General features: G+C 47.9%; 1 protein-coding gene across 1 annotated transcript in view; it reads left to right on the top strand.

Moving 5' to 3' along the window:
- LOC144138747 (putative cytochrome P450 301a1, mitochondrial) overlaps nt 1–17,089 on the top strand; it is a 114,811-nt gene that overhangs the window by 20,438 nt on the left and 77,284 nt on the right. Inside the window, exon 2 of the mRNA XM_077671161.1 lies at nt 4,040–4,277. Within this exon, the coding sequence (XP_077527287.1) occupies nt 4,040–4,277 (238 nt within the window). The remainder of the gene's footprint in view (nt 1–4,039; nt 4,278–17,089) is intronic.

Here is a 17,089-nt window from a genome sequence, read left to right as displayed (position 1 = left end):
GTTTCGATTCTATGCTCTGCCGCTGTGGTCTGTGTGAGGCCGGGCGCATGCACGTCAAACGAGGTGTAGTGCTTTGCGAGAACGTCGAGTAATAGCTTTGTTTGCTAAGGCGTAAGCTCGGAACTGACGGTGGTAGCAAGAGCTGACAGATCGGGAGGCAATGCAAACAAAGACTCTTTTGAGGCCTGGGTGCCACCAGAAACGACAGAATCTGGGTTACTGTCGACTACTGAAGCAATAGTGGTTCCTCGGTGCAGCAGAATGGGCTCATTAGTAGTATTGACTGCGGCGAGTGCTGCTGATCCATTTGCCAATCGAATTAGACAAGTTGCAATGGCAATTCCCTGCGGAAGAAATCGAGCAGCCGGGACGGCCACCACATCGCCTTCTGTAATTTCTTCTGAAACGACGGAGAGAATTTCTTCACTACCAGATGCCAAGACACAGTCAGCATTCAACTTGAGGAAGGGCTGTGGTGAGTCCTGACAACTTAAATGTTCCGTGTCGGCAATTCTGATGGCCGGGTGACGGCAGGAAATAACGGCTGAAGCAGAGGATAGGAAGTCCCATCCTAGGATTAGTTCATGAGCACACGGCGAAAGCACTGCACACTGAATATGATGCCGGATTCCTCCAATCAAAACACGCACAGTACAATAGGCAGCTGGCTTGATGTCGTGCTCATTGGCCCAACGTAAACAAGGACCAACATACGGAGTCTTGACTTTCCCCAGACGCGAACACAGGTCAGCATGAATGACAGAAATACTTGCTCCAGCATCTATGAGCGCTTCCACTTGAACCCCTTCGACAGAAACAGACAACATGTTAGACGGAAATTCAGGAGGAATTGTGGTCGATCCAAACAATGCAGTTTTCCCTCCAAAAACTGCAGTGTCTAGTTTTCCGATTGCTGGGTGGGAGCATGCACGACGGGCCGTAGTGGTGACAGAGAGCGACGGTAGGGCGAGGGAGAGCGACGTCGGGCGAGACGGGTACCGCGGGGAAGGTCCGGGGCGTCAGGAGGGGACGACGAGCGGCCCGGAGGGGGTGACGGCATACGCTGACGAATGGGGTAGCTGAAGCGGTTATCCCGTTCGTAGGGAGCGTAGCCGCGTCGCTCGTCCAGTTGGCGTCGTCGGCAAAAGCGGGAAATATGCCCTCGAATGCCACAGTAGTAGCATACGGGCCGGTCGCTAGTAGGGCGTGGTGCTCGCCATGTTGAACGGAAAGGCGATGCGGCCGAGGATGTCGAAAGAGCGGTCAAGTGGCCATGCGGTGGCGGTGAAGCAATCGGCTCCACGGGCACAGGTAAGCGTGATACGGCCTCGGAGTAACACGGTGCGTGAAGAGGGGCGGAATGACATGGCTGGGGAAGTGATGTCATAGACACAAGCTCCTCTCTGACCATGTCACAGAGCCCAGGTGCGAGGCCGTAGTTGTTCTGAAGGTAGGGCGTGTCGCGCTGTTGCAGCTCTTCACGAATGATGTCACGAATCAACACACGGAGTTCGGCATAGCCAGAAGGGCAGGTAGGGAAGGTGTCCTGTTGAATGCGGATAGACTGCAGATGGTCGAGCCGCTGACATATCGTTCGCACATCTGCAATACTATTGGGATTGTGTATAGCCATTGCATTAAAGACAAAGGAAGCAATTCCCTTTATGATGTGCCGCACCTTCTCCATTTCAGGCATATCCTTGTCGGCCCGGCGGCAGAGCGCGATGACATCTTCAATATATGATGCGTAGGTCTCCTCTGGGAGTTGCACTCGGACATCCAGTTTCTTTTTGGCTGCAGCCGAGCTAGCAGAGGACGTCCCGAAGATCTTGCGGAAGTCTTCCTTGAAGCTCGCCCAATCATCGATTGAACCTCCTTGGTTGAAGAACCACGTCTCCGAAACTTGTTTCAGGGAGAAGGTAACGTTCCGCAGTTTGAACGCGTCGTCCCATCCGTTGAACGCGCTCACTCGCTCGCACTGGTCGAGCCATTCCTCCGCGTCTTCGCCCCGGAGGCCAGCAAAAAAGGGAGGCTCGCGTTGGCGGCTGGTGATCGTAATGGTTGGCTGGACCGAAACCGCAGCGTTGCTGCCCGAATGGCTGCTCTCGCGCTGCATGGGGAGCAGTAAGCGCCCACCTGATCGACGCTCCAGTGGTGTCACCGGGAGAGGTAGACGGCAGGATCGAATGCACCCTCCACCACTTGAGAGACGGCGTTTCGCAAGAAGGCCTTTATTCGGTCGCCGAGCCCAGACGTTCGTCCGCAGTCGAAGCGAGGGGATGATGATGATCATTTACAGATGATAATGGCGATGGGTGCAAAGACATGACTAAACGGGAAATACACCCCTTAGTGTCCACAATGCAAGCGATGATGGTTATGCTGCGTTTGGGCATAATGTCCGGCAATAACATCCCTATGCTCACAATATATATATATATATATATATATATATATATATATATATATCTATATATATATATATATATATATATATATATATATAATTCAATACAAACATAACAAGGCAAAAAAAACCCAGTAAAATTCACAGGGTCTTTAGGCTTGTTCTGAAAATTGTATTAAAGGATCAAGAAAGAAATGATGTGATTGGTTGATAACGTACAATGTATAATCCCATGTGTTAACACCGCTAAGCTACAGTAACCGCTCACCATGCCCTTTAAAAACTCTCGGAAGGTTCAAATTCTTCATCGAAAGATTTTTGGGGCTACGTAATGTACCATGAAAATTAGCACAGCAAGCATTCCAAAGACATGGTATTTATCTTTTCCAAGAGTGGTTTTTGGATTTGTAGTTATTAAAATGTTTTAAAATTTTCAGCGATTGTTTTTGCAGCTGCCTGATAGGTTGTGAATATGTTCCTACTGAAGCCTCAATACAATAAGAAATCTGGCCCAATCTCGAGCCATATTTCGAGCTTGTAGCAGGGCGTGGCCACTTAATGCAAATTTTTGGCAGGTTGCATGAACGCGATCCTGCCGGTGTGAATGATTGTTTAAATTAGGTCCCAGATATTTATTTGACGTAGTTTTTTCATCTTAGGTTATTTCTACACAGTGCAATATCGTTGGTGGCAACAAGTCTTTTTCGGGAGCTAAGGTGATGAACTTGGTTTTCTTAGCATTAATAGTCAACGCATTCTTATGCAATTTGAGATTTCCGTTCTGGCGGATACGAATCATGTCGCCACTTTTCCATGTCAGGGACACTTCTAGAGTCCTAAAATTTTCGAACAATTATTTTCCCAGCTTATTTAGTAGAGTGTTCCTTCTATGCTTTAGTATGTATATCCACAGTTCTTCTATTGTCTACTGTAGATTGCTGTCTAAATCCCGTTTGGCGCCTTTTCTGCTTCATCTGTAGTGACTGTTAGGGCTCCGTCAACCAAGTTAATTGGTATCGCACTGCATCCTGGCCAGAGGCTGTTCGCCTCGAACTAGGCATAAAATCTTTTCGCCACTTTAAGAACCACAGTCTTGCTGCGCGTAATCTTACCTCTTTCATATCTGAGTGCGCACATTCTACCTTTGACAAAAGAAAAGCGCCTTTAGTTTCCTTCAAACTTCCTCCGTTTTTAAATTTTTCTCCAAAGTACGTCATTTTGTACTAAAAACGTCACTGAGCTGGGTTCGTTTATTTTCGACACATCCGCAAATGCGCTTCGCTCTGCCGTTGTTGATACCTGGATATTCCTGTTTCTCAACAAGGTCTTTCGTTTTGTGAGGTGGTTTACCAGTTTCATCCACCTCTTCCAACAGATGCCGCTGGTGGTGTGATTAAAGTCGTTGAGTTCTCGTTCACTATGTCACGCCATCTTCACTCTCGCATGTAAATACCGGGAATTTGTTATTTTCAAATTAATACCGATCATTACGACAGTCCCCTTCCTCGCTCCTCCATGCCCTTCACAACGCACCTCTTGGGAACACCCCTGACCATGGACAGTTCGCCAATATGGGCTGAACTCAATCGTATCGTTATTCATGTACAAAGACAACCCTTCACCTTTCCGCAGGGCGCTACAACATCGGAAACTCCAGCGAGGCCTCCCTCGATATGTACCGCCGGTACGGTCCCATCGTGGCCGAGCAGCTACCGGGAAGGGGAGTGGTGGTGCATTTGTTCAGCGCCGACGACATCCGGACGCTGTACCAGGAGGAAGGGAGGACGCCGTACCGCGTCGGAGCACTGCCCTTCAAACTCTACCACACCGACAGGCCGGACTACTTCGCCAACGCCGGCATCCTGAACGCGTAAGCACAGACTTACCTTGGGGTCTAGTAAAAAAAAAATTGGGAGATCGTGAATATGAAAGAATGCGTGCATCTCATTCACCCTCCACCCCCCTCACGAACATCAAGATCAGCCCGACGCGCATGCATGGCTTCTTTCCTAGACGTCCCCGTCACTGCGTTTCTCGCATGGCTCTCGCCCACCATGTGCAGCTTAGACAAAAAAGAGGAATTATAGTGCACGCTGCGCATGCTGACTCCGAAACAAAGCCCATCCACTACAGGAACAACATTCTCAAACAAATCCCGGCGAGAAGCCACCTGGTCACCAATTACCGGCGCAACAAGCTGGCCTTCGAAAAGACTCGGTAATTCTCTCAGGCTCACGTCGGCGCTCTAATCACACACAGGACACGAACAGTGTTCCCCTGGGTGCAGTTTACTTGAAGCAAAGATATGCTTGGTGGACCTGTACCCTCAACAAAGTACTATCTATATTCATCATTATCATCACCCATTTCTATAAAGAACATTAGATCCCGACAGGAATATAACAAGAGAGCTCGACTAATGCAGTACGGTTTTGTCTAGCAGCTCGCTTACGCGTTTTGGCACGGGGTAATGATGGCCTGTGGTTCGCGTCGCGGTCATGCATCGCGTCGATGGTCAGCTTCTCCAGGGAGCAAGGAAGATGCCAGCCCGATGGTGCTTTCAATGCTGACGAGAAAACCAAGAAAGGCAGTCTTCCGCGATGTCTTTAAAATGGCAATCCCTGTTGGTCCAGTGAGGCCCCTAATGTACTCCTGAGCTTCCTCCAGAAACGACAACCAGATACCCTTGCTGCCAGGCCGAAGGGGTGCTTTAAATCCCCGAGCCACAGGGTTGCGGGAGTTCAGGCAGTCAAACAGCCGCTCGAAGAGGCCAATGAACTTTGTAGTCGCTTGCGAATCCTTGAATTGAGGAAGCTTTAAGTCTTCCCGACAGAAGTCAATGGCATCTGCCACACTGGCACTCAATGTTTGGGCGGCAAGGTTTACCTTCATTTTTTGCTTCTTCTACTCAATATGTGCCGCCCGAAGCTTAGTTACAGCGTGCAACCCCTGTTGTTCTTAGAGCATGTGTAGCTCATGGATATATTGCAACTGTATTATTGACCCCGATGAAGCCTTTAGACAGCCAAGAGAGGCAAGGGCGTTTCGCACAAGTTTTAGCATATGGCACACATCAAGAAAACAGTACACCTTCCCATTGGTGACAAGGTACTGGAATGACGTCCCCATTTCGCACTCTCCCACCAGTGAAGCTCCAAGGTCCTTGAACATCGCAGAATTACAGCTCAGCCCATTACAAGTTAGCGACCCTATGCCAACTCCTCCTTCAGCAAGTGTTGTCAAGCATAGCTTTACAACGTTTGCTCTTTTCTTTCCAGTCATTCCATTTATGAGGAAATACCCACAGGGTATTTTCCAATGCGAGTTAAGAGAAACAACCATGAAAACCATGGCTTCAGTTACCACATCAGTGCTGTAATCATCCATCTCGGTGCCAATGTCCACATAGCCTCTAACCTTCCTCCCATCCCACTCCGCGTGCGGTCTTATGGCAATCTCATTTACCACGAGGCTGCACAGCAGTTCTTGGTTCTTCTTGGCTTCATTAGCCTTCACACGAATGGCATTTATTGCCTCTCTGGTCAAACCAGGTTCCCCATTCACCGAGCTATACCACTTTGTTATTGTGGATGGGTGTGGCAAGGCACAGACAAACGTTTCCCGCACGTAATTATACGCTTTCGTGGAATAAAACTGCTGGGTCAGTGCCAACATGCGCAACGTCGGCGAGTACTTTTCCCGACTCGGCCTGGCTGGATCGTCACCTTCACTTGACTGCTTCAGGATGCGCTGCATAACTTCAAAGGGCACTCCGGAAAAGCACTTCTCCAACATTGTGCAAGCATCTTCTGAAACAAGTTGCTTCTGCCTTGGGTCGTCAACAATTTCGCTCAATGATGCGACCCGGGTCTTCAGCCGGCGCTCCCGTTGCTGGCTGAGCTTCAGCCTCTTTTCGCCTTCAGTGACATCAATGCACTTCTCCAGTCTCCCTTTTAGGGTTTTTGGAGTGTCCATGACGGCATAGCTGTGATCAAATGCCTGTAAATAATAAATTTATCAGCTCTACAACCAGAATAAGTGTCAATCTACGATTAATCAACCTACAAAAACCTGTTCACTAAAAGCAAAAATCAGGCTTCCCATATTTGTTCTTCCCAAATTTCCTTATTCCCTTTCGTGCATCAGCCACGGCTAGAAAAACTGCGCTGCAGGACATCAAGCTTTCCTGTTGGTAACTACCATGACTCAGCCTGAAGGTAACAGAAAAGGGTTCGAGTGCTTATATTTCACAATTATTTGTACCTTATTGTTCGCGCTTATCTGAAAGTAAGCTTACACTTCCTGATGGCTCAGGAGGAGGTACTGGTGGGCTTCTGGGTGCCTCATCTGCCGTGATAAGTCAGGAACTGGGGCTCTATCCTTGGGTGGCTTTCGTTTCGGAGTTTTCTGAAAAAAGGCACGATTTTCTTTGTAGTGACCATCACAACTCAACCATCAATTTATGCACAAACAGCAAATCTTATAAAATTGACTCATTTCTATGCATGAAGAAAGCAGCAGTTGCAGGTGACATATCCAGGCATGAAAAGGTACTTCTGTACACAAAACACTGCAATAAGGCACGAAAAAAATGCGATGACATGCTTGGACTATTTGATAACCCTGCGACGTTGATTCTTTGCCCCAAAAATGCAGCTTCACGTTGCAAAACATGCGAGCGGTGCTTGTTAGCAAGCAGTCAGCAAGGGACTGGCTCCCACATCGCAGCATACAGTCGTACGGAATCAATAATGCTTCGAGCGACGAAACTGCAAGAATGGCGGACACATTGGAAAGGCTTGCACCAAGAAGTGCTAAGACACCCAAAAATGCTGCCTGCACGGTTGTCAGCAAGACAACGTTCAATGCCATGTGGAGACACAATCCACCTAGGCTACAGACGGACAACGTGTCGCTGCTCACGTGGTCAGGCCAGTTTCTTCATGTTTTTGGTTCTGCAACAGTTAACATTGCAGACGCCCTGAAAGCTCACTTTGACCCACAGCAATCGGAACTCTAGTGTCGAGCACGCTTGCAACGTCGAAATCAAGAACAGAAAGAAGCCGCGGGTGTCTACGCTACAGCACTAAAACATGGATCATATACGCAGAACCGTAAGCCAGGCAGAAACCAGACTTAATTCTAGGGAAGTGCTCCGGGAAATTCAGGAAGTGCTCCGGGAAAGAACACAGCGTTGGGATGGCATCGCTTTTTAGACGCGTTCTTGCACCCGAGCGGTCAAAACACGACTCGGTAAAGTGGTTGCTGCAATGTTTGCTGCCTGGAGATGGCTTCCATTTGTCCCTTTTGAGATTAACAACCCACTGCTGGTACAAGTGGGGCTGGGAACACGGCAACCTGCAAGGCAAATCCCGGACAGCTTTAACACGCCATTCTACGCATCGCAAATGTTTTCTTCATGCTCCCTGCAGGTCAGTTACGGGAAATTAAGGATTTAAGGGCACTTACGCATGAAACGTTTTTCCAGTAGGCTTTTCTGTCCTGCTTATGCAATTAACAGCACAGCAGGCAGGCATTCTTTTGAGAGAAGTGCAGAAAACACGCACGCTGGCAGCAGTCAGGCGGGAGCAAGCACCGGCTTCCTGACAAGGCCGCCGACTTCCGGTGGCTTCCCACCGGCGCGCTCTAAGCGCCATCCAGCTCCCCTAGTGGAGGTCAGTGGCGTAGACACCTCGCAATCTGCGTTCAAGTGTCTAGGAGATAGCTGTTTGATAGGTATAATACGTTGGGATAAGGTGGGAGCGCTATCTAAAAGCCCACCAGATTCGAGGCAAAGTAAAATATCTGGGTGCTGAAAAATCAGGCTACCAGTTTCAAACGCATAGGGCAACAGGATTTCCGCTGCACCTTTTATTCAGCTTGGTCTCCTCGCCATAGTGAATAAATGTGTTGCGGCAAAACACTAAGCTTGTTTTGAAATCTAGATCTCTCCAGCGCAAGATAAAAAGGAGGCGTATCTTATAGCGCCTGAAATATCCCTGACAAAAAATAAAACAGCAGAGGGTCGATAACAGACGTTGGCGGCCCGCCCTTTGAAAACGATAAGGATATAGGAATGCTGGCCCTTCACATTGACATACCAATTTTTGACTGACACAATCGAAGGCCTTGCTGCGGTCAAAGTTCGCGTTAAGGTTGTCCCCCAGCTCAAATTGACGCGGCATGTCCACCCGTGCAAGTAACTCATTAAAAAGTAGAGAATTGCCTACGCACGGGGGGGACAGTTTCGTAATAGCCATGTTGGTGACTGACAACCTCAAAGGCCTTGATAAGGCCAGAGAACACAATATGACGCTATTTATCCGTTAACTTTGACATGGCATGTCCGCCCATGCAAGTAACCTATTAGAATGTGCACAATATAATTTTCTGTGTTCGAAAGGCACATTCATTCGAAAGGCAGAGTCATAAAAGGCATTGCTAAGGTCAAAGCACACAATGTAAGGTCTATCCATTAATATTCACGTAGTACGTGCACTCACGCAAACTTATTTTTTATACTGAAAATATATTTTTCTCGTAACTAATTAAGGCTGTTATCTGCGAAATGTTTTTCACAGCAAGCATAACCAGCTATTGGACGATGCTGTACATAAATGCTGTGTTGAAAAAGAAAGAATAAAAACGTTGTTGTGCTGTTGCATATATGACAAATAAAGAACTAAGGCAGCTGCATTAAATATAATTGCAGTTTTGAAGTACGCAAGGAAAGATCTCTGTATAGTAGAAAAACTATCAGCAACGTAACTGGGTAATTAAAGAGAAAGTGTTTTCGGAGAATTTATATTGACAGGGAATTCATATTCCTGTGATTGTTAATTAAAAAGTTAGAGTATTGGCATATATATTACTTTGGAACTGCGTGAATCAATTGTATATATCAGTAACTGGCCGCATAGCGGCTGCATTTAGTGTAATACATAAATCTGATTGTGTCATATAGCTGTTGTTCAAGCCATACAGGGTGTCCCAGATATCATGCACCAAGATTAAAAAAAGAGTAATGGCGTAACCAGAAGAAAACCTACTGCATAATGTTTGCAGTACTGTGAAGAAGTGGGCAGTATTTTTTTGGTAATGAGACTTAATTAATGAATTGTAATTAATTTTCTAACTCGAGAAGTACTGCCCTAATCACTAAAGTGTCAATGAGGCACTTGCAGGTACCCACGAGGGGCATCTAACTGCGGTATTTTCAGCGGCGAACCAATTGCGTACTCATTTATTCTGACTGATAAAGAAAACCCGCGAAATACGAAACGTACCACGTGACGGCGCCTCCGCGTGCATCGTAAAGCAAAGCCCTCAAATAGGCGGCCTCTGAGTTAGCCAGAATGAAATAAACAAAAGAAAGAAAGAAGAAACCGCGACCGAGTTTGTGCCTTATCTGCACACACGCCCCGCAAATCTTGCTGTTGCTGCTCCTTCCATTCATTTTATTATCAAGGTGATGCGCTGTCGCTTCGGGCAGGTGACAAGGGAAGCAGTTGCTTTCAATCAGCTTATATGGGGATGCTGCTTTACAATGCGCGCGGAAGCACCTTCACGTGGTATTTTTCATATTTCGCGGGTTTTCTTTGTCAGTCATAATAAATAAGTAGGCAATTAGTTCGTCGATGAAAATGCCGCAGTTAGATGCCCCTCGTGGGTACCTACAAGTTCCTCATTGACACTTCAGTGATTAGGACAGTAATTCTCGAGTTAGGTAATTAATTACAATTAATTAGTTAAGTATCATTAACAAAAAAATTAGTGTCTGCTTCTCCATGGTACTGCAAACATTGTGCACTAGGTATTCTTTGAGTAACGCCATTGCTCTTTTTTTAAATATTGGTGCACGATAGCTGGGACGCCCTGTATAACGAAGAACGTAGCGCCATATATGGATGTAGAAGGCGCCATATATGGGTTGACCAGGCCATATACGGCTGTACTTGGCGCCATATATGGATGTTTTTGGAGCCGTATATGGGTTGGACGCGCCATATATGGCTCCACGTGGGGCCATATGTGGCCATATTTGACGCCATATATGGGCTGACCACGCCATATATGGCCCTATTTGGCCCCATATATGGCAAGTTATAGCCTGATATGAACACATATATAGCTATATATGGCCACATATAATTTATATATGGGCCATATATGGCATTTTCGTAAGGGTTTACTAGAAAGTAAAGCAAAAATTTGTGTATTGATATAGCCCACAGTTTCGTAATCAGCAAGTAGTGAATGACGACACCAAAAGCTATGCGGCGCACAAAGTAGATGGTATGAAGCTACCTCGCGCAATAAACCACGTAGGAAGCTTAACGCGCGCAAGGAACACGATTAGTGGTTAGAGAACTTAACACATAGATTGAGGCTGTTCGAAATCAATTACGCCATTTTCTCGGCCGGGTCGTTTAAGAGATTCCCAGAAATCATCGAAGCCGCACGAGAGGCGAAATAGACCTGCACGGCTTCCGAGTTTTAAGGACGGGAACCTTGCGTGCTACATTACAGGCTCCTGGGAATGTGGCAAATTCAATGGGCAGTAAATCAGTATCGAAACCAAAGAAAATAAAGGAAGCTCGCATTAACGCGTAAGACTTGAACGTAACGGAGCTGTACGCAACCATCACAACCATCACGACGGTTTAAGTCCGCGGTTGCAGCCGATTTGCTTCTTCTTCGCTGACGCAACGGCCTTTACTCCATCATTGTTGCTAAGCTAATAGTGTGACCTTTCATTTTCATGGAAGCGATAATCATTGGACATCACCTTTTATTGGCGTGCGCTATGGCGTCTTTTTCTCGTTCCGCGCAGGTGTTGCCACGATTACGGGGCACGCTGGAGTTTTTTGGTCAGTCTCGGCGAACCTACCTTAGTGGGTATGCTTGGCTTGACAAACGTTCGCCGGGGACCCTGGGCAGTCGTCGCGAGGCACGCACACACGACCGCCAGGCATTTTCTTGGCTTTGTTAACTGCCGACCGGTCGCCGTTAGGCCCGCTCTCACATGCGCGCTGGGTAATTTCTTGGTATTTTTAACTGCGAAAAACAAAAATTACGACTTGCTCAACAGCTTCGTTGTTAAAATGAAAACGTTCGATCAGCGTTTATTTTACAATAGAAATAAAGTCAGGGTATCAAGGAAATTACTGCTTGAGGTGCTTGTGGGTTCAGCTGTCGTCGTCCTCACTAATTCTGCGAACGCAAACAACGAACCTTTCCGCAGAGAATCTAGTGACTTCTTCGATCGGGTATTATTGTTTAAAGGGTTCATGCAGGCAAAACACAAGTTTGGTTCATTAAAAAGATTGCCTCGTTAGAATCATACCGACACCACTTTTAACGCACACTTCTCTCAAATAAGGTGTATAATTAGGAAAAAAAAGGAATGCCCATGCGACCCGCTAGCTCATTTCCCGCAATACAACCTGTGATGTCATATGGGCCAGCTGTGTGATTGATTGGCTGAGACCGGTAAAAGGAAACGTAAATTAGGCACGGCTAATCAGCCTGCCGAACGAGCTGTTTGCGCTTAAACTTAGGGCACATACCTTTATAATTAGTGAGAATGGTGGGGTGAACAGTTGAAGTTACGAAAGCACAAGTAAACCTAGAAGTACCGATGCGTACTGCTGTCGGCACTGCGCGCACTACGCTTGTTTTAGCTCCACAGCACTGCGGCGCTTTGGAGCTGCCTAAGACGACACTGGCCGTTTGGCGTAAGCGACGGTGTCTTACGTGACCATATTTGTCGAGAGACGACCATGTTTCATGAAACGGTTATTTTCTTCCTTAATAAAAACAAGCCAGGTACTAATACAATCAAAAACAAAGGGAAGGGAGAAAACGGCTTGCATATGGTGGCGCCATCTAGGTTGACTAACGGTAAAAAAAGCTCCGCAACAGCTGCCGAGCGGTTCGTGTGATGTCATTGCCGACGTCCTGAAAACACATGATTGGGCGGGAGAATCGAAATGTTAACCTAAATTGGTTAAGTTTTCAGTGAATAAAGCAGTTTTTGCTTCCTGAAAATCGCTGGACGCACTATAAAACTCGAAATCTTTTGAATAAAACAAACTTGTATTTTGCCTGCGTGGCTCTTTAAACAATTTGCGTTTTCTGCAACGTTGCTGGCACGACGAGAGTGGGTGTTCTCTTAGAAAACCGCGGGCTACACTGACTTTCACGGCGGCTACGCAGTTCTACTGATCCTGCAGTACTTGAACTTTCGCATTCAAGGTTAAAATTGTGCGTTCGAATCTTCCTATCACAGCGGGTTGTACGCTCTGCAGCCTTTCGAAGTTCCGATGCGAACCACTGAGTAAATTTTGATTTACTGCCAAACTTTTGGTATAGACTTGTCTATTCTCCGTTAAATAATTGTAAGAACTTTATCAACTTGGTCTTCAAAAGATGAAAGCTCCATAACCGACATTATAGACTTGTGCAATCAATTATGTTGTCAGTCAATATACTCGTGCAGTAAAATGACATTAGTTTTGTAGTTATTAGTCAGTATAGTCGTTCAGTAATATGACATTAGTTTTTTATTAGTCATGTTAGTATTTGTAGCTTCAGCCAATAATATAAAATTAGCTACAGAAACGAAGCTCGCCCCCAGCGGCCCATTCGTACGACGGAAGTGAAAAGGGAAGTGAATATACTGACTATTGTGACACATACGGAAACGAGTGTGCAGGGCTGTGTGACACTTGTCAGGACGGACCAGCAGGACAGCCCATAAATAAACCCCAAAATCCGCTATGTTGGTAAAGCAAAACTCCAAAACAGTACCGCAGATGTTTTCACACACGCTTGTCTGTTCAAAACTTCTGAAAGAAACCAAAATCAACAGACTTTTTGTGCCGCGTAGGGATGACTGTGACACAGTTCCGCCATTCTGGTCTGTGTCGGCAACAATTAGGCCCCCAATATATAGAACGTTAGTGTCCAGGTATGCGTTATGAATTTTTCTACAGATCAAACCAAGCTCTGAAATTTCTGATAACTGATTTACGGAAGCATATAAAAAGTGCTTCAACCAAGAACGTCATCACACACTGACTCATTAACACTTTGGAGTGGTGAACGACGAAACAACCAGTAAAATGACGTGCCTACAGCGCTGGGCATTCCTTTACCTCAAATCTCGAATTACAGCTTCAGCATTTACTACACAAAACAACTACCAGTAAAGTAATCACGAAACCTGCACTCTGAATAGCGAAAAGTTGCGGTGAGAAAAAATGCAGAAGCTCACACTAAAGCGTAAGACTTGAAGGTAGCGAAGCTGTACGCAACCTTCACGACCATCACGATGGTTTAAGAGCACGATTCTTTTTATTACGCAATTACACCCTTTAATTGGCATAAATTAAATGTAGTCCAGCAGTCCCGTCTCCACAACAAGTGCAGCCGAGTTTCTTCTTCGCTGCCGCAACGACCTTTACTCCAGCATTGTTGCTGTTGTGGCGGCATCATCATCGCCAACGGCCGCGCCCTATCATCATCATTATTGGAGACGGTGACGTAGCTTCGAACATCATGGCCACCGCGCGGTTCGGCCGCACTCCACGGGCGCTCCCTGATTCTCTGGCCCATGTTGTCGCCACAACGCAACTGTAAATAAATGTAGGCCCTGCCGCACCGTCTCATCGGATGCCTACATAATTGGTGACGTCGACGTCGGCTGCATGGAGCTCCGCTTCGTCTACAATCTGCCACCCTACCCGGCCTTCGAGCACCGTCACCCCGGAGCCTGGTTCCGTGACATGGCGGCGCACTTTGAGCTACGGGGCATCTAATCGCAGGCTGAGCGGTACCGCATTGCCACAGCGTTGCTTCCAAAGGACCTGCGCATCGACATCATCGAATACAGTGAGCATCCCTACGACGACCTTGAGATCCTTGTCATAACGCCTGTTGGCACGACCCGTGCTTGCCTTAATGACTCGACATCGCTCCACGCCGCTGCCTCCTCTCACGCCACGCCAAGCTTTGGAACGGGAAGTGCGTTACACGGCTCGCAATCTTCACAGTGTCCTTACGATGGGCCTACGGCCGGAGCATGGTGCTATGTTACATCACCACCCGGCTTCAGTGAATGTCGGTCGTCCACCTCGCCTCCCGGCAAGCTTACACTCTCGCTTATTTTGGCGGCTTCGCCACCTCGCCCGCCGTGCTTCCACAAGAACCCAAGTTGTTGCTTAGCCAGTTGGAGTGTTTCTTCGACCTCTATGGTGTCACGTTGCAGCAGAACCTTTACTTCCAGATCCGCGAGCTGCTGCCTTCCAGCCCGGCGTCCAGCTTGCCGGAACCTGGAGCACGGCCTTACGACGAGCTCATGGCCTTTCTGCTCGCGCGCTCCGGTCGGTTCCACAAACCACCCGCGCCAGCCCTTGAGATGTGATGTGACGGTCCTCCTGCCTAGCACCAGCCCGTTTACAGCGACAGCGTTGCAGTGCAGCAACGATGTCACGACAACGGTGGCCCCGTCATGCCTCACGCGCCACAGCGATGCGGTAGAGTGTAGAGGAGACTGTACCCCCCCCCCACCCCTACAGCAGTCTACCCACCACCGCACCTGCGCTCCCTCCACAACTTACTGAACCACCAGGCTGGGCTTTGAGGCAACCGCATTTGCCTCCTTTCAGGCAAACGTCTTCTTTGGACATGGACGAGACTTTGGCACCCAGCACACCATGCTCGGACACACGTCTTGAGGTGCCTGTCGAAGAATCTGTTGTCCCACGCATGGCCCCTGCCTGCGAGGTAGCTGCAGCGACCACTTCACTGAAGTCTTCCCACGATGTCCCATCGTTTCCTCTCGCTACTTCTCAGTTAGAGGACATATGTAGCACTCCACAGGGATTGCAGAACGCCACAAGGGAGACGCGAATTATGATACCCACCATTCTCATCCTGCGGCAGCGCAGATGAGCGTTCAGCCTGGAAAACAAGCGCCATGCGTTACGCTAACCTGTGCTCGCCATTATCAGCGAAACCCCAAAGCCGCTGCTGGGCTGTCGCGAGCATTTCGGGGCTGATCACGGCTCGCCCCATCACACGGCAAAGGCGGCAGGTCAACTTCAGAGCACGCGCCCATCAACGTATCTTACGCGCTTTGCTAAGTACAAGGATCGCTCACCCAAGGAAAGCGCCTCGACTGTTGACAGCACGCCGCACCCAGCGCTCTGGAGACGCTTGTCACCGGCTGCGGTATGATGTGCTCTCAATGACACCGCTAGCTTTGCCATCACTGATTTTGGACCGGCCGCACCACCGCCGCCTATGCAAGCTACGCGCCCGGATGAGTGTGCCGTGCTCCGCGGGCGCCCTATCTCGCTGGCCACCATATTCGATTGCTCCTGCACGGCAGTCAGCTCGTTTCCGCCTGCGACCGCAACGAAACACTCCCACTGTAGGCCTCCCGTAGCTACTAGCTCCCCTGGACGCTCCCTCAACGCCAACCTGAGCTGTCCCTTTTTTTTTTTTCTTTATTGCCGTCTGGGCACAACACAACAAGTACTACACAATCAGCCCTGAGGGCTGAGAAAGGAAAGGAACATACATCAAAACCGCCGCGCTTTTAGCTGGCAGTTACGTTTTTGTGAACTTTTAGTACAGCTAGTTCGTTCATAACAGATATCACTTCGTCTTCGTATTCCAGCTTCAAAAACACTTCGCGGAGCTTACACACGTGTTCAACAAAGTGGCTTCCAACAGACTTTGCATTGACATCTGCATTCCGTACCTCCATTCTACTCTTCCATATACTGTGCAAACCCAATACAAAAAACAGGTCGTATGGTAGAACATCTGGTTTGACATCGAGGAAACGAATTCCACGTGGGGTAAGGGGGAGATCTTTTTTCACGGTACGTTGCAGGACATCCCAAAAAAAAACAGCGTCCCAACAATCTATAAAGACATGTTCGACACTTTCCGGTTTTTTACATAGTGTACAGTCGGCACCCCATGGCAAAAATAAACCTTTTTCTAACATCCACGTTTTTACTGGTAGCGTATTAGTGTGCAATTTGAAGAAGAACGTTTTAACAGGACCTGGCACTAGCATTCTTTTCACTCTCCGTAGAACATCATGTCCGGATCCGCCACTATACAAGGAACGGTACATCGGTTCAGGGAAGAGACAATCGATGAGGTCACGCGTCAAATTTTTACGGTTTACAGTAGACAAAAATTCTCTAGAGAAACGCGCCATTAGAAAACGACAGGAGAAAACAACTTCTCTCAAAAAGAGAGAGTTAACCTGAGTTAACCTGAGCTGTCCCTGTTTCGATTCCGAGGGTTTGACCTTGGACTACCCACCGAACATTTTGTGACCACGGACGCACATAGTCCACCTCGTCGGGATGTTTGCCACCAAGTTGATATTTTTCGGTTTATGTACATAGTTCCTTCTGCCACCTTTTCATTCATTTTTCGCGCGCATTTAATTACCCCACTATTTGATCACGCTCTACGCGCTAGGGGGGGGGGGCCCTATGGCGGCATCATCATCGCCAGAGTCCTTCAATAAAGCATTGAAGGACTCTGTCATCGCCAACGGCCGTGCCCTATCATCATCATTATTGGAGAGGATGATGCAGCTCAGAACATCATGGCCTCCGCGTTGTTCGGCCGCACTCCACGGGCGCTCCC

The sequence above is a fragment of the Haemaphysalis longicornis genome, unplaced genomic scaffold, assembly GCF_048455015.1.
Source record: "Haemaphysalis longicornis isolate Haplotype H1 unplaced genomic scaffold, Haemaphysalis longicornis Haplotype H1 scaffold_5, whole genome shotgun sequence".
NCBI lineage: Eukaryota > Metazoa > Arthropoda > Arachnida > Ixodida > Ixodidae > Haemaphysalis > Haemaphysalis longicornis.
The sequence above is the reverse complement of the archived record's forward strand: the minus strand, read 5'-3'. Positions and strand labels throughout refer to the sequence as shown.